Source organism: Thalassophryne amazonica, chromosome 3 (assembly GCF_902500255.1).
Source record: "Thalassophryne amazonica chromosome 3, fThaAma1.1, whole genome shotgun sequence".
Classification (NCBI taxonomy): Eukaryota; Metazoa; Chordata; class Actinopteri; order Batrachoidiformes; family Batrachoididae; genus Thalassophryne; species Thalassophryne amazonica.
The window spans coordinates 328224-346975 of NC_047105.1; the positions used below are offsets into that span (position 1 = coordinate 328224).

The 18752-nt window shown below is 39.5% G+C and overlaps 1 protein-coding gene across 1 annotated transcript in view; it reads right to left on the minus strand.

Annotated features, from left to right (window-relative positions):
* The window catches only part of ddx27 (DEAD (Asp-Glu-Ala-Asp) box polypeptide 27), a 152003-nt gene that overhangs the window by 52114 nt on the left and 81137 nt on the right, over window positions 1-18752 (minus strand). Inside the window, 1 exon segment of the mRNA XM_034164273.1 lies at window positions 16447-16600. Coding sequence (XP_034020164.1) covers window positions 16447-16600 — 154 coding nt within the window.

Genomic DNA, 18752 nt, shown 5'->3' on the forward strand with positions numbered 1-18752 from the left:
GCCCGGAAACCAGTCATTCAGACCATCAGTCTGGAAACAAATTGGTACCATCTTTTTTTTTTTAAAAAAGTCGAACTGAAAATTACCCCCAAAATAGCCATTTATGTAAGACCATACAGTCTTGTACCATGTGTGATAAACTCCCAAACTATAATATGTAGCCCTAAAAACTATATATATTCTGAATCAGGACATGGGAACAAACTGGTGCCATTTTTTTTTTTTTTAAGTTGAACTGAAAATTACCCCAAAATAGCCATTTACAGTGAGGAAAATAAGTATTTGAACACCCTGTGATTTTGCAAGTTCTTCCACTTAGAAATCATGGAGGGGTCTGAAATTTTCATCTTAGGTGCATGTCCACTATGAGAGACAATCTTTAAAAAAAAAAATCCGGAAATCACAATGTATGATTTTTTTTAAATAAATATTTGTATGTTACTGTTGCAAATAAGTATTTGAACACCTGTGAAAATCAATGTTAATATTTGGTACAGTAGCCATTGTTTGCAATTACAGAGGTCAAACATTTCCTGTAGTTTTTCACCAGGTTTTCACACACTGCAGCAGGGATTTTGGTCCACTCCTCCATACAGATCTTCTCCAAATCTTTCAGGTTTGGAGTTTCAGCTCCCTCCAAAGATTTTCTATTGAGTTCAGGTCTGGAGACTGGCCAGAGCCCCTCCTTAGTTGCCCTGGCTGTGTGTTTGGGGTCATTGTCATGCTGAAGACCCAGCCATGACCCATCTTCAATGCTCTTACTGAGGGAAGGAGGTTGTTTGCCAAAATCTCGCAATACATGACCCCATCCATCCTCCCTTCAATACAGTGCAGTAATCAACTCCACTTACCATGTTTAGAGGATGAGAACAACCCCAAGAAAACTATCCCAACCATGAAGCATGGGGGTGGAAACATCCAAAAAGCTCTATTCTGGTCTCATCTGACCACATGCCCTTCTCCCATGCCTCCTCTGGATCATCCAGATGGTCACTGGTGAACTTCAAACAGACCTGGACATGTGCTGGCTTGAGCAGGGGGACCTTGCTGCCCTGCAGGATTTTAAACCATGACAGCATCATGTGTTACTAATGTAATCTTTGTGACTGTGGTCCCAGCTCTCTTCAGGTCATTGACCAGGTCCTCCTGTGTAGTTCTGAGCTTTCTCAGAATCATCCTTACCCCACAAAGTGAGATCTTGCATGGAATCCCAGACCGAGGGAGACTGACAGTCATCTTGTGTTTCTTCCACTTTCTAATAAATAATCATAACAGTTGTTGTCTTCTACCAAGCTGCTTGCCTGTTGTCCTGTAGTCCATCCCAGCCTTGTGCAGGTCTACAGTTTTGTCCATGGTGTCCTTAGACAGCTCTTTGGTCTTGGCTATGGTGGACAGGTTGGAGTGTGATTGATTGAGTGTGTGAACAGGTGTCTTTTATACAGGTAACAAGTTCAAACAGGTGCAATTAATACAAGTAAAGAGTGCAGAATAAGAGGGCTTCTTAACGAAAAACTAACAGGTCTGTGAGAGACAGAATTCTTGATGGTTGGTAGGTGTTCAAATACTTATTTGCAGCATTTTTTTTTTTTTAAATGCTGAACTGAAAACTACCCCCAAAACAGCCATTTATGTAAAACCTATATATATTCTGAATCCTCATGACATGGGGAACAAACTAGTACCATTTTTTAAAAAGTTGAACTGCAAATTACCCCCAAAATAGCCATCTGTGGGTATGACCAGGCTGATTCAAATTTCCAGCCCTGAATATGTGTTGGCCATCTCTGTTTATTTAATCCCTGGCTGCCCCGTACAGCCCAGTTTACCTTCCTGCCTGAATACATTCATTTTATGTTTGTAAAATTGCAATGTAAAAACAGTGAAATACACCACTACCTCAATTTTGATTCATTGATATTTACTTTTACTGTTACCTACCTTTTGTGTGTAATTTTGTTATAAATTTGATTGCAAAGCAAAGTCTGCATGAAGGACTTCAAATGTGTTTGTCTTTTAACCAAGTATTTCCACTTAGTTTGGGGAGTCCACCTCTTATAGTTCTGCTGGACAAACTTTAGCCCATTAAATATTACATTTATAAGACATCAGCATTACAAAAACAAATGTTGGGCAACTGTTTTGATTAAAATGACTGGCATTTGGATTATGTCTAAAACAGGTTAACCTGGGCAGCACCGGGTACCCCCAGCTACTTTCTAAACAATGTTGACCACTGGGACATGATCTGTGTTTTGTTTTTCTGGTTTTTGTTACAGTTTCGTGGGTAGATGCATATTTTTTGTTGGTGGACTTCCTGGAATCCACAAAGATTTTGTACTAAAATAACTGTCGATTTTTTTGTGCATTCGAGTACAAACATAATTTTCACACTACCTGTAGATTCATTTGTTAATAGCCGATTTTCTAACTTCAACATACATAGCATAAAAATTCTGAGTATGGAGATATTTTGTAGTAAGGTGGAAACATGAAACGAACAGCTTTCAAATCTCAGATTTACACCGATTTAAAATGTATTTAAATGTGTAATTTCTTGGTTTTAGACTGACTGAATCAGGTATGAGCTTGTATTGTACGGTTTTTAATGGGTGTTATTAAGGTGAATGATGGGAAGTGACTTAATTCAGTATTCTAGGGATTATAGAGTAAAGAGGAGGCCTGCTAGTATTTTACATACAGCATTTGAAAATATGTCAGTTCAGTATTTAGGGGGTTGCCTGATGAATCTAAATTGGTGGTTCTAAAGTGCAAAAAATGTTGACAGAATCAATTTTTATTTCAATGTGCAAAGATGAATAATCTGACCAGAGACTCTGACTGGACTATATGAATAATTTCAGCCATTTTATGGATGGCTTATATATTTATTCTATTATTTTTTTTAAATAGAATACTCCACATTTTGGTTAAGAGTGTTGTAAATTACTTCCAAATAATATTGTATCTGACGGCCCTGTAACCAGAGCCCTGACGAGACTAAAGACATGCTGAGGGATTGGCCATGAATTTGGTATCATTTGACTGAGTTGGTAGAATATTTTGGCAGGTGGCTGGGCTTGTACCTTGATTTTTTATTTCATTTAAATTGACCTGACTTTAGCAGTATCTGTACTGGTCCTGGGTATAAGACATTTGTCTTTCAAATGCATCATCACTGCCTTAGACAGCAAATTAGAGGTACTGTCCCCTATCAAATGTTATAGCACTCTTAAAGTGACACCCAGAATTTCCCCTCCTGAAGGAGACACGAAAGAAAACCAATGTGTTCTTATTGCCTAATTAAAATGTGCTGCTGTTAGTGTTAACACATATAGGCCACAATTCTTTTTTTGGAGATGAATTCTGTGTTTTATTTTTCCTTTTATCAATTTTGATTCACTGATATGGTGTCCAGATTTTTTCCATGATAAACTGGACAATGATGAATCCTTGCTGCTCTTAATCTGGTAATTAAGTCCTGCATACATGATTTTTGTTATTGATATAGCTACTGCGGTGCCTATAATTTGATCTGTTCATACATGGAGAGACTCTGACATCATACACATTTATTAATCTTTTGCTACATAATATGTTGCATGGATGCTTAGGATGGAAAAAAAAGAGACAGCAATCCAAAGTCTTGGTAAATTAAAAGACAGCAACTATTTGTGGCAAAGCCGCGAAACCCTACCGGCAAAGGTGGTCGGAAAAGAGGGGGGTTTGCCCCCCCATGAAATTTTAAGAATTTAAGTGCCCTGTGGTGCATTTTGGTGAATTATTTGGATTAAATTAGGACTTGAAACAGCTGTTAAATTTCTCTTGTGATCTCATGCACTATGGCATGTTGTACCATTCTGTAGGAGTAAATACAGAATATAACGACAATAGTTTACAAATATAGCTAACTCATGCAAAAAACTTTATTGATTTAGTTTGTTTTTGATTGGGCTCAAAGACTAGGCAATTAAAATCTCAACATTCAAAGAACTAGTTATAACTTCATTATGCTTTCAGACTAGAGACTAGATAATTAGCAGCGGAGGATTAGCAGCAATCTTCCATCCCAGCTTATTAATTAATCAAAAACCCAGACAGAGCTTTAATTCATTTGAAAGCTTGTCTCTTAGTCTTGTCCATCCAAATTGGAAGTCCCAAAAACCAGTTTTATTTGTTATTATCTATCGTCCACCTGGTCGTTACTGTGAGTTTCTCTGTGAATTTTCAGACCTTTTGTCTGACTTAGTGCTTAGCTCAGATAAGATAATTATAGTGGGCGATTTTAACATCCACACAGATGCTGAGAATGACAGCCTCAACACTGCATTTAATCTATTATTAGACTCTATTGGCTTTGCTCAAAAAGTAAATGAGTCCACCCACCACTTTAATCATATCTTAGATCTTGTTCTGACTTATGGTATGGAAATAGAAGACTTAACAGTATTCCCTGAAAACTCCCATCTGTCTGATAATTTCTTAATAACATTTACATTTACTCTGATGGACTACCCAGCAGTGGGGAATAAGTTTCATTACACTAGAAGTCTTTCAGAAAGCGCTGTAACTAGGTTTAAGGATATGATTCCTTCTTTATGTTCTCTAATGCCATATACCAACACAGTGCAGAGTAGCTACCTAAACTCTGTAAGGGAGATAGAGTATCTCGTCAATAGTTTTACATCCTCATTGAAGACAACTTTGGATGCTGTAGCTCCTCTGAAAAAGAGAGCTTTAAATCAGAAGTGTCTGACTCCGTGGTATAACTCACAAACTCGTAGCTTAAAGCAGATAACCCGTAAGTTGGAGAGGAAATGGCGTCTCACTAATTTAGAAGATCTTCACTTAGCCTGGAAAAAGAGTCTGTTGCTCTATAAAAAAGCCCTCCATAAAGCTAGGACATCTTTCTACTCATCACTAATTGAAGAAAATAAGAACAACCCCAGGTTTCTTTTCAGCACTGTAGCCAGGCTGACAATGAGTCAGAGCTCTATTGAGCTGAGTATTCCATTAATTTGAATTAGTAATGACTTCATGACTTTCTTTGCTAACAAAATTTTAACTATTAGAGAAAAAATTACTCATAACCATCCCAAAGACGTATCGTCATCTTTGGCTGCTTTCAGTGATGCCGGTATTTGGTTAGACTCTTTCTCTCCGATTGTTCTGTCTGAGTTATTTTCATTAGTTACTTCATCCAAACCATCAACATGTTTATTAGACCCCATTCCTACCAGGCTGCTCAAGGAAGCCCTACCATTATTTAATGCTTCGATCTTAAATATGATCAATCTATCTTTGTTAGTTGGCTATGTACCACAGGCTTTTAAGGTGGCAGTAATTAAACCATTACTTAAAAAGCCATCACTTGACCCAGCTATCTTAGCTAATTATAGGCCAATCTCCAACCTTCCTTTTCTCTCAAAAATTCTTGAAAGGGTAGTTGTAAAACAGCTAACTGATCATCTGCAGAGGAATGGTCTATTTGAAGAGTTTCAGTCAGGTTTTAGAATTCATCATAGTACAGAAACAGCATTAGTGAAGGTTACAAATGATCTTCTTATGGCCTCGGACAGTGGACTCATCTCTGTGCTTGTTCTGTTAGACCTCAGTGCTGCTTTTGATACTGTTGACCATAAAATTTTATTACAGAGATTAGAGCATGCCATAGGTATTAAAGGCACTGCGCTGCGGTGGTTTGAATCATATTTGTCTAATAGATTACAATTTGTTCATGTAAATGGGGAATCTTCTTCACAGACTAAAGTTAATTATGGAGTTCCACAAGGTTCTGTGCTAGGACCAATTTTATTCACTTTATACATGCTTCCCTTAGGCAGTATTATTAGACGGTATCGCTTTATCTATCTATCCATGAAGCCAGAGGACACACAACAATTAGCTAAACTGCAGGATTGTCTTACAGACATAAAGACATGGATGACCTCTAATTTCCTGCTTTTAAACTCAGATAAAACTGAAGTTATTGTACTTGGCCCCACAAATCTTAGAAACATGGTGTCTAACCAGATCCTTACTCTGGATGGCATTACCCTGACCTCTAGTAATACTGTGAGAAATCTTGGAGTCATTTTTGATCAGGATATGTCATTCAAAGCGCATATTAAACAAATATGTAGGACTGCTTTTTTGCATTTACGCAATATCTCTAAAATCAGAAAGGTCTTGTCTCAGAGTGATGCTGAAAAACTAATTCATGCATTTATTTCCTCTAGGCTGGACTATTGTAATTCATTATTATCAGGTTGTCCTAAAAGTTCCCTAAAAGCCTTCAGTTAATTCAAAATGCTGCAGCTAGAGTACTGACGGGGACTAGAAGGAGAGAGCATATCTCACCCAAATTGGCCTCTCTTCATTGGCTTCCTGTTAATTCTAGAATAGAATTTAAAATTCTTCTTCTTACTTATAAGGTTTTGAATAATCAGGTCCCATCTTATCTTAGGGACCTCGTAGTACCATATCACCCCAATAGAGCGCTTCGCTCTCAGACTGCAGGCTTACTTGTAGTTCCTAGGGTTTGTAAGAGTAGGATGGGAGGCAGAGCCTTCAGCTTTCAGGCTCCTCTCCTGTGGAACCAGCTCCCAATTCAGATCAGGGAGACAGACACCCTCTCTACTTTTAAGATTAGGCTTAAAACTTTCCTTTTTGCTAAAGCTTATAGTTAGGGCTGGATCAGGTGACCCTGAACCATCCCTTAGTTATGCTGCTATAGACGTAGACTGCTGGGGGGTTCCCATGATGCACTGTTTCTTTCTCTTTTTGCTCTGTATGCACCACTCTGCATTTAATCATTAGTGATTGATCTCTGCTCCCCTCCACAGCATGTCTTTTTCCTGGTTCTCTCCCTCAGCCCCAACCAGTCCCAGCAGAAGACTGCCCCTCCCTGAGCCTGGTTCTGCTGGAGGTTTCTTACTGTTAAAAGGGAGTTTTTCCTTCCCACTGTAGCCAAGTGCTTGCTCACAGGGGGTCGTTTTGACCGTTGGGGTTTTACATAATTATTGTATGGCCTTGCCTTACAATATAAAGTGCCTTGGGGCAACTGTTTCTTGTGATTTGGCGCTATATAAAAAAAATTGATTGATTGATTGATAATTGCTTTCAGACTAGATAAAGATACATAACAACATAATACTGATGAGATTCTGCTTAGGATCAGTTGACTTTTGTATGCCATCACAGATGACTTTACCACGTATACATACTATTATAGTAAATACAGTCAGCCTGTTTGTCTGCTCTGAACACTGACATGACATCTAATCAGTCATTCTATACCTAGAGTGTCACATTTTCTTCTTACAGAACTACATAAACACATCACACCAATGTTCCACATCCTGGTTTCTCTCCTGTGGAAAATCATATTTCATTCAATATCACACTGACTAAATTAATATGGATGTACAAACCATGAATATCAATCTAAAATATCTACTATACTTTAAGTCAAGCCTTAAAGCCTATTTGTATTCTCTTTCTTATGAATAGTTTTTATTTTTTATCTGTTTTATTCTTTTACTTCTGTTTTTAATTGTGTATTTGAATTTTTTGAATTTTTATTTATTTATTTTAATTTTTTTATGTTGAACTGTTCTATGTGAGGTGCCTTGAGACGGATTTTGTTGTGATTTGGCACTTTATACGCCAATTAAATTGAAATTGAACAACATTTTATTGAGTCTTAAAGTAAATAAATATGAAATTGGTCACTGGATCCTTAAACTTTGGACATAATAAACTCTACATGGTGGATCCTTGATCTCTGGACATAAATAGAAATAAACAAAATCTGTAGTTTTTTGTCAAAAGCATTTCCTTTCAGAAATTTTGGCATGAATGTCTTTCCATACCTCTGAGCTGAGCTCTTACAGCTGCTGTGCTTCACGTCAGCATTAGTTTAATTCATAAAGAACACAGGACGTCTCATTTTGGGGAGAAAAAAAAAATGTTTTAGTCGATTGTAGTTTATTTTCTGTATTACAGCGTTTGGAAAGAGGTGTCATTTTATTTAAAGCTGCAATTTTGTGTCAACGGAACGGAGGACGATTCTCGTTTCTTGACTACAACATGACAAGAGTCCCAGTTAGTGACTTTAATCCACACAAAAGTGACTCACGATATTTTAATGGCTTTGAGAGGAGTTAAGAAGAGCAGCGAATCAAAGAACCATGAGCCAGTGGTTCAAAGCATTGCTTCAATGGCTCACGCAACAAAGTGGAGTCGCGCTGCTAAAACGGCTGATTACAGAGCCGCTGCAGACCAAACCCTGAATACCCATAAGACTTTATTCGTATGTCTGTATGACTCTGAAACTCGGAAAAATCCGTATAATTTACGGACTATCCGTATAGGTTGACACGTATGGGTTCTTTTAGACGGCGAGATTTTGCAAAAAGATGGAAATCCGTCCAAAGACGGCGAGTAAGCATCTATGATTTTGCAACTCACAAGATGTTAAGAGTGACTGATGACCACTCCATCAGCATGGATAACCAGTATATCTTAGTCGTTTGTGTTTTATTATGGTCATATGGACAATTTCATGACGAACATTAAGAGATTCCCGTGACACTTGATGACCTCCCTATTTTCATTGTTATTATTGCTTTTATAACCTTTGTATCTGATCTTTTCCTTATTCCATTTGATATGGGAATGTAATAATCATTTGTTGTTGGTTGAGTGCAGAATTATCTGACAGATTAATCTTTGACAAATTGATTGATTTCAATTCACATTCAATGATCCTATGAATTTAAAGATCAGTGACAATTTGGACGTGACAACTTGAATGGTAGTTCCCTCTCACAACTTGGTGCCCCTGCCTTGTTGGCATGTTGTGTCAGGCGAGTATGGAAGGCTGGATAGCTTATGACAGGTAAGATCCCACCTCATAACTCGGGACAAACTAAGAGGCATCGCCACAATTACTGTGATGTTCTTAATTCATAATTGGGATTTGGTTGTTCAAGTGAAGCAGTAAAAAGTTTTTTTTCACTGCTCAAACCACAACACTGCAGGCTTATCAAGCATGAAGAACAAATTGCCCGACTGTTTTCCTCCAGAGGAATTTTTTCGGCCTGGGGGAACATTGGCTGTTTCTTATCTCAACTGAAAGACAAACTGTTTTCATAGGACTGAAGCATGCTCCATTCCCTCCTCCCACCCCCCTCCTACCCCCCACTCTGGCTTCTGCTCACATCATTCCTTCCCCTTCTTCAGGAGCGGTGCAGTTTTAGGTGCAGCCGGTCCCCGTTCCCCACCCAAGCTGATGGTGGCACATCTCAGGGTTGCTGTGTGGCCTTCACCCACTTGCCTCAATTCGGATAACGGACTTCTTCAAACTTAGTGCACATAAACAATGTCAAATGTGTATGTGCTGTCTTTAATTCTGATGTGTGCCATTATTACGGTAAACAAGTCACTGAACTGTGCAGAAAAAGAGAAAAGTGTCCCAGTCCACTCATTCTTATCATGTCTTTGCATGACTACATTTGTATTTTCCACATTTTAGTGTTTTTCAGTTCTTTTTTCTTATTAAGTCAGAGAAATCTAGTCTCTGTTTATCTTTAACAAGCGTATCAAAGGCTGAATGTCTGAGGCAGAGATGTGAAGCTGACATATAAGCATCAGTGAGAGAGGACCTGAACCTGGATTTATTCAACTTCATTAAAATTCAACATTCAGCATCCACCTCTTTCTTTTTGGCATGAGCGGACATTTTTGAGGAGCGGTGGACCTTGTTTGGATTAACCATTTCTGAGAACAAATAAAAAAAAAAAAACAAACAAAAAAAAACAAAATAAAAAATAAATAAATAAATAAACAGGCTTCAAAATAAAAGCAACATGGTTTCAGTCCAGTCATAAAGGCCTGGTCACACGACTTAGGTCCCCTGCTTTTCTCCCTTTATATTGCGGCGTTTTGGGATTACCTTTCACTGCTATGCTGATGATACTCAGTTATACAAGCCAATAACTGCTGGTAATCTCGTTCACATAAAATCCTTAGAAGATTGCCTTGCAGCAGTGAGAAGCTGGATGTTCCCTACTTTTCAACTAAGACTGAAATGATGGTTCTTGGTACAGTGAGATACCGGCATCAATTTGACAAGCTAACACTTAGCCTAGCTCTTGTGCCATACATCTCACTGAACCTTGGGGTAATTTTTGATCCTACGTTGTCCTTTGATCTCCACATTAGAGATACTACTAGGACTGCTTTCTTCCACCTGCAAAATATAGTGAAGATTCGTCCCATCCTGTCTGTGGCTGATGCTGAGACCCTGATTCATGCATTTACCTCTTCTAGATTGGACTACTGCAATGTTCTATTTTCTGGTTTACCAAAGTCCAGCATTAGGGGTCTCCAATTGGTTCAAAACACTGCAGCCAGACTTTTGACACAAAGCAGAAGGTTTGACCACATTACACCCATTTTGGCGTCTCTTCACTGGCTTCCTGTCCCAGTGAGATCAGATTTTAAGGTTCTGCTACTAACCTATAAAATTATTCATGGACTGGGCACCTCCCTACCTAGCTGACCTAATTAAACCTTACGTACCGGCCCGGGCTCTGCATTCTCAGGGTGCAGGACTACTTTGTGTCCCTAAGGTGAATAAGAAGTCTGTGGGTCACAGAGCTTTCTCTTATTGTGCCCCTGTTCTGTGGAATGATCTCCCTGCATCAATAAAACAGTCAGATTCTGTGGAGAATTTCAAGTCCAGACTTGAAATGCACTTATTTTCCACAAGGTTCTGTGCTAGGACCAATTTTATTCACTTTATACATGCTTCCCTTGGGCAGTATTATTAGACGGTATTGCTTAAATTTTCATTGTTACGCAGATGATACCCAGCTTTATCTATCCATGAAGCCAGAGGATACGCACCAATTAGCTAAACTGCAGGATTGTCTTACAGACATAAAGACATGGATGACCTCTAATTTCCTGCTTTTAAACTCAGATAAAACTGAAGTTATTGTACTTGGCCCCACAAATCTTAGAAGCATGGTGTCTAACCAGATCGTTACTCTGGATGGCATTTCCCTGATCTCTGGTAATACTGTGAGAAATCTTGGAGTTATTTTTGATCAGGATATGTCATTCAAAGCGCATATTAAACAAATATGTAGGACTGCCTTTTTGCATTTACGCAATATCTCTAAAATCAGAAAGGTCTTGTCTCAGAGTGATGCTGAAAAACTAATTCATGCATTTGTTTCCTCTAGGCTGGACTATTGTAATTCATTATTATCAGGTTGTCCTAAAAGTTCCCTAAAAAGCCTTCAGTTGGTTCAGAATGCTGCAGCTAGAGTACTGACGGGGACTAGCAGGAGAGAGCATATCTCACCCGTGTTGGCCTCCCTTCATTGGCTTCCTGTTAATGCTAGAATAGAATTTAAAATTCTTCTTCTTACTTATAAGGTTTTGAATAATCAGGTCCCATCTTATCTTAGGGACCTCATAGTACCATATTACCCCATTAGAGCGCTTCGCTCTCAGACTGCGGGCTTACTTGTAGTTCCTAGGGTTTGTAAGAGTAGAATGGGAGGCAGAGCCTTCAGCTTTCAGGCTCCTCTCCTGTGGAACCAGCTCCCAATTCAGATCAGGGAGACAGATACCCTCTCTACTTTTAAGATTAGGCTTAAAACTTTCCTTTTCGCTAAGGCTTATAGTTAGGGCTGGATCGGGTGACCCTGGACCATCCCTTGGTTATGTTGCTTTAGACGTAGACTGTGTTTCATGATTATTGTATGGCCTTGCCTTGCAATGTGGAGCGCCTTGGGGCAACTGTTTTGTTGTGATTTGGCGCTATACAAGAAAAAAGTTGATTGATTGATTGATTATTTTCCCTTTCATATGGCAGCATAATGGTATAGTATGTTACTGTGCTTTTTACTCTTAAATTCATTTTATTAGTCAATCAATCAATCAATCAATCAATTTTTTTATATAGCGCCAAATCACAACAAACAGTTGCCCCAAGGCGCTTTATATTGTAAGGCAGGGCCATACAATAATTATGTAAAACCCCAACGGTCAAAACGACCCCCCTGTGAGCAAGCACTTGGCTACAGTGGGAAGGAAAAACTCCCTTTTAACAGGAAGAAACCTCCAGCAGAACCAAGCTCAGGGAGGGCAGTCTTCTGCTGGGACTGGTTGGGGCTGAGGGAGACAACCAGGAAAAAGACATGCTGTGGAGGGGAGCAGAGATCGATCACTAATGATTAAATGCAGAGTGGTGCATACAGAGCAAAAAGAGAAAGAAACACTCAGTGCATCATGGGAACCCCCCAGCAGTCAAAGTCTATAGCAGCATAACTAAGGGATGGTTCAGGGTCACCTGATCCAGCCCTAACTATAAGCTTTAGCAAAAAGGAAAGTTTTAAGCCTAATCTTAAAAGTAGAGAGGGTGTCTGTCTCCCTGATCTGAATTGGGAGCTGGTTCCACAGGAGAGGAGCCTGAAAGCTGAAGGCTCTGCCTCCCATTCTACTCTTACAAACCCTAGGAACTACAAGTAAGCCTGCAGTCTGAGAGCGAAGCGCTCTATTGGGAAATAAATGCATGAATTAGTTTTTCAGCATCACTCTGAGACAAGACCTTTCTAATTTTAGAGATACTGCACAAATGCAGAAAAGCAGTCCTACATATTTGTTTAATATGCGCACTGAATGACATATCCTGATCAAAAATGACTCCAAGATTTCTCACAGTATTACTAGAGGTCAGGGTAATGCCATCCAGAGTAAGGATCTGGTTAGACACCATGTTTCTAAGATTTGTGGGGCCAAGTACAATAACTTCAGTTTTATCTGAGTTTAAAAGCAGGAAATTAGAGGTCATCCATGTCTTTATGTCTGTAAGACAATCCTGCAGTTTAGCTAATTGGTGTGTGTCCTCTGGCTTCATGGATAGATAAAGCTGGGTATCATCTGCGTAACAATGAAAATTTAAGCAATGCTGTCTAATAATACTGCCTAAGGGAAGCATGTATAAAGTGAATAAAATTGGTCCTAGCACAGAACCTTGTGGAACTCCATAATTAACCTTAGTCTGTGAAGAAGATTCCCCATTTACATGAACAAATTGTAATCTATTAGATAAATATGATTCAAACCACCGCAGCGCAGTGCCTTTAATACCTATGGCATGCTCTGATCTCTGTAATAAAATTTTATGGTCAACAGTATCAAAAGCAGCACTGAGGTCTAACAGAACAAGCACAGAGATGAGTCCACTGTCTGAGGCCATAAGAAGATCATTTGTAACCTTCACTAATGCTGTTTCTGTACTATGATGAATTCTAAAACCTGACTGAAACTCTTCAAATAGACCATTCCTCTGCAGATGATCAGTTAGCTGTTTTACAACTACTCTTTCAAGAATTTCTGAGAGAAAAGGAAGGTTGGAGATTGGCCTATAATTAGCTAAGATAGCTGGGTCAAGTGATGGCTTTTTAAGTAATGGTTTAATTACTGCCACCTTAAAAGCCTGTGGTACATAGCCAACTAATAAAGATAGATTGATCATATTTAAGATCGAAGCATTAAATAATGGTAGGGCTTCCTTGAGCAGCCTGGTAGGAATGGGGTCTAATAGACATGTTGATTGTTTGGATGAAGTAACTAATGAAAATAACTCAGAACAATCGGAGAGAAAGAGTCTAACCAAATACCGGCATCACTGAAAGCAGCCAAAGATAACGATACGTCTTTGGGATGGTTATGAGTAATTTTTCCTCTAATAGTTAAAATTTTGTTAGCAAAGAAAGTCATGAAGTCATTACTAGTTAAAGTTAAAGGAATACTCGGCTCAATAGAGCTCTGACTCTGTCAGCCTGGCTACAGTGCTGAAAAGAAACCTGGGGTTGTTCTTATTTTCTTCAATTAGTGATGAGTAGTAAGATGTCCTAGCTTTACGGAGGGCTTTTTTTTTTATAGAGCAACAGACTTTTTACAGGCTAAATGAAGATCTTCTAAATTAGTGAGCCGCCATTTCCTCTCCAACTTACGGGTTATCTGCTTTAAGCTACGAGTTTGTGAGTTATACCATGGAGTCAGGCATTTCTGATTTAAAGCTCTCTTTTTCAGAGGAGCTACAGCATCCAAAGTTGTCCTCAATGAGGATGTAAAACTATTGACAAGATACTCTCTCATTTACAGAGTTTAGGTAGCTACTCTGCACTGTGTTGGTATATGGCATTAGAGAACATAAAGAAGGAATCATATCCTTAAACCTAGTTACAGCACTTTCTGAAAGACTTCTAGTGTAATGAAACTTATTCCCCACTGCTGGGTAGTCCATCAGAGTAAATGTAAATGTTATTAAGAAATGATCAGACAGAAGGGAGTTTTCAGGGAATACTGTTAAGTCTTCAATTTCCATACCATAAGTCAGAACAAGATCTAAGATATGATTAAAGTGGTGGGTGGACTCATTTACATTTTGAGCAAAGCCAATAGAGTCTAATAATATATTAAATGCAGTGTTGAGGCTGTCATTCTCAGCATCTGTGTGGATGTTAAAATCGCCCACTATAATTATCTTATCTGAGCTAAGCACTAAGTCAGACAAAAGGTCTGAAAATTCACAGAGAAACTCACAGTAACGACCAGGTGGACGATAGATAATAACAAATAAAACTGGTTTTTGGGACTTCCAATTTGGATGGACAAGACTAAGAGTCAAGCTTTCAAATGAATTAAAGCTCTGTCTGGGTTTTGATTAATTAATAAGCTGGAATGGAAGATTGCTGCTAATCCTCCGCCCCGGCCCATACTACGAGCATTCTGACAGTTAGTGTGACTCGGGGGTGTTGACTCATTTAAACTAACATATTCATCCTGCTGTAACCAGGTTTCTGTAAGGCAGAATAAATCAATATCAATCAATTTTTCAATCAATTTTTTTTATATAGCGCCAAATCACAACAAACAGTTGCCCCAAGGCGCTTTATATTGTAAGGCAAAGCCATACAATAATTATGTAAAACCCCAACGGTCAAAACGACCCCCTGTGAGCAAGCACTTGGCTACAGTGGGAAGGAAAAACTCCCTTTTAACAGGAAGAAACCTCCAGCAGAACCAGGCTCAGGGAGGGGCAGGGTTCTGCTGGACTGGTTGGGGCTGAGGGAGAGAACCAGGAAAAAGACATGCTGTGGAGGGGAGCAGAGATCGATCACTAATGATTAAATGCAGAGTGGTGCATACAGAGCAAAAAGAGAAAGAAACAGTGCATCATGGGACCCCCCAGCAGTCTACGTCTATAGCAGCATAACTAAGGGATGGTTCAGGGTCACCTGATCCAGCCCTAACTATAAGCTTTAGCAAAAAGGAAAGTTTTAAGCCTAATCTTAAAAGTAGAGAGGGTGTCTGTCTCCCTGATCTGAATTGGGAGCTGGTTCCACAGGAGAGGAGCCTGAAAGCTGAAGGCTCTGCCTCCCATTCTACTCTTACAAACCCTAGGAACTACAAGTAAGCCTGCAGTCTGAGAGCGAAGCGCTCTATTGGGGTGATATGGTACTACGAGGTCCCTAAGATAAGATGGGACCTGATTATTCAAAACCTTATAAGTAAGAAGAAGAATTTTAAATTCTATTCTAGAATTAACAGGAAGCCAATGAAGAGAGGCCAATATGGGTGAGATATGCTCTCTCCTTCTAGTCCCCGTTAGTACTCTAGCTGCAGCATTTGAATTAACTGAAGGCTTTTTAGGGAACTTTTAGGACAACCTGATAATAATGAATTACAATAGTCCAGCCTAGAGGAAATAAATGCATGAATTAGTTTTTCAGCATCACTCTGAGACAAGACCTTTCTGATTTTAGAGATATTGCGTAAATGCAAAAAAGCAGTCCTACATATTTGTATGTATATGATATATATCATTTACCAACAGGGACTTAGAAGAGAGAGACCTAATGTTTAATAGACCACATTTAACTGTTTTATTCTGTGGTGCAGTTGAAGGTGCTATATTATTTTTTCTTTTTGAATTTTTATGCTTAAATAGTTTTTGCTGGTTATTGGTGGTCTGGGAGCAGGCACTGTCTCTACGGGGATGGGGTAATGAGGGGATGGCAGGGGGAGAGAAGCTGCAGAGAGGTGTGTAAGACTACAACTCTGCTTCCTGGTCCCAACCCTGGATAGTCACTGTTTGGAGGATTTAAGAAAATTGGCCAGATTTCTCCTAACAAGACCAGGTTTTCCCCAGAAGCTTTGCCAATTATCTATGAAGCCCACCTCATTTTTTGGACACCACTCAGACAGCCAGCAATTCAAGGAGAACATCCGGCTAAACATGTCACTCCCGGTCCGATTGGGGAGGGGCCCAGAGAAAACTACAGAGTCCGACATTGTTTTTGCAAAGTTACACACCGATTCAATGTTAATTTTAGTGACAGGTATATCATGTTTCTGTACCTGAGGTTCTCTAGTCTCTGGCTCTGGCTTAGTTCCCCATGCAGTTCTCCAACATTCAGCCCCATCAGACCCAGCAAGATGTGAAGTCGGTGAGCCTGTTTCCTGGTCTGAGTGAACAGCATCACGTGATCCTGGAAGGTCCGAGTCAGCAGAGCTAAAGCACACACAGAAACGGCTGCTGTGATGATTGGGCCAGGTTTCCTGTTTTAGGACTCTCTAACTACACAGACTTTGAAAACCTTTCTAGTTTGGTGAAACCAACAGTTGTGGTGGCAAGATAGTTGCTGATAATGACTGGTATCAGAACAACTAAAGGTGTGTGATCAGTGATGGCAAACTGACCCCAACCCTGCCATACGAGTTATTTAAATCAACTATGCATCTGTGGCACCAACTGCAGAACCTGGACAAACCTCTGTCATCACCTGCAGTGTTCTGAAGAGCAGATATGAAGCTCAAGCGGGGCAGCTCCAAACGTCACCATCTTGCCACCCTGACCCCCTAACTCCCAGCCAACCCACTTTTTCACACTGCCCAGTTGTTTTCGTGACAGGCAGATTGAGTGCAGGTATTGTAAACTACCACGTCATGAAACTTACTCATCTGTACACCTGTGGTCCCCACCAGCACTGCAAATTTTTAAGCCGTTAGTGCACTTGTTTCCAGAGCAGAAGGTTCCTGGTCCAAGACCACCCCTGCGCATTTCCTCATGTAGCATGGCGTTGCATCAGGAAGGGTATCCGGTGTAAAACTTGTGCCAAATCAACATGTAGATGCACCTCAGTTCTGCTGTGGAGAACCCATGTGAAAGAAGAGAGAAGCTGAAGGGACTCACCTTCTATTAACGTGTTTTTATTCATGCCGTTCTTCCAGGTATCTGTAATGTAACGAGACAGTATCTATTTGGAAAAAATCATCATCAAGTGGCTGATAAACCACATTTCATTTTAAAAGACTTAATTTTTTTTTTTCATGTTTTCTTTCCATGTTGGACAATGTGACAAACCTGAATTTAAAAAAACTGCTTGGACAGTTCAGCAGGTTTGAAAAACACTACGAGCCAACATTTGCTGGAGAGTTTGTCCAGATGCCATGATATCAAACGGGGGTCCAGGAGGATACATTATTATGGAGCCCACAGAATTGAACCAAAATAGATTAAAATAACTGTATTGGTGACAATGACATAAAACCCCAGCTGAATAACTATGTTTCAGAAAGTACAACCCCTGGCAAAAAGTATGGAATCACCGGCCTCAGAGGATGTTCATTCAGTTGTTTAATTTTGTAGAAAAAAAAGCAGATCACAGACATGACACAAAACTAAAGTCATTTCAAATGGCAACTTTCTGGCTTTAAGAAACACTATAAGAAATCAAGAAAAAAAATCTGTGGCAGTCAGTAATGGTTACTTTTTTAGACCAAGCAGAGGGAAAAAAATATGGACTCACTCAATTCTGAGGAATAAATTATGGAATCACCCTGTAAATTTTCATCCCCAAAACTAACACCTGCATCAAATCAGATCTGCTCGTTAGTCTGCATCTAAAAAGGAGTGATCACACCTTGGAGAGCTGTTGCACCAAGTGGACTGACATGAATCATGGCTCCAACACGAGAGATGTCAATTGAAACAAAGGAGAGGATTATCAAACTCTTAAAAGAGGGTAAATCATCACGCAATGTTGCAAAAGATGTTGGTTGTTCACAGTCAGCTGTGTCTAAACTCTGGACCAAATACAAACAACATGGGAAGGTTGTTAAAGGCAAACATACTGGTAGACCAAGGAAGACATCAAAGCGTCAAGACAGAAAACTTAAAGCAATATGTCTCAAAAATCGAAAATGCACAACAAAACAAATGAGGAACGAATGGGAGGAAACTGGAGTCAACGTCTGTGACCAAACTGTAAGAAACCACCTAAAGGAAATGGGATTTACATACAGAAAAGCTAAACGAAAGCCATCATTAACACCTAAACAGAAAAAAAACAAGGTTACAATGGGCTAAGGAAAAGCAATCGTGGACTGTGGATGACTGGATGGAAAGTCATATTCAGTGATGAATCTCGAATCTGCATTGGGCAAGGTGATGATGCTGGAACTTTGTTTGGTGCCGTTCCAATGAGATTTATAAAGATGACTGCCTGAAGAGAACATGTAAATTTCCACAGTCATTGATGATATGGGGCTGCATGTCAGGTAAAGGCACTGGGGAGATGGCTGTCATTACATCATCAATAAATGCACAAGTTTACGTTGATATTTTGGACACTTTTCTTATCCCGTCAATTGAAAGGATGTTT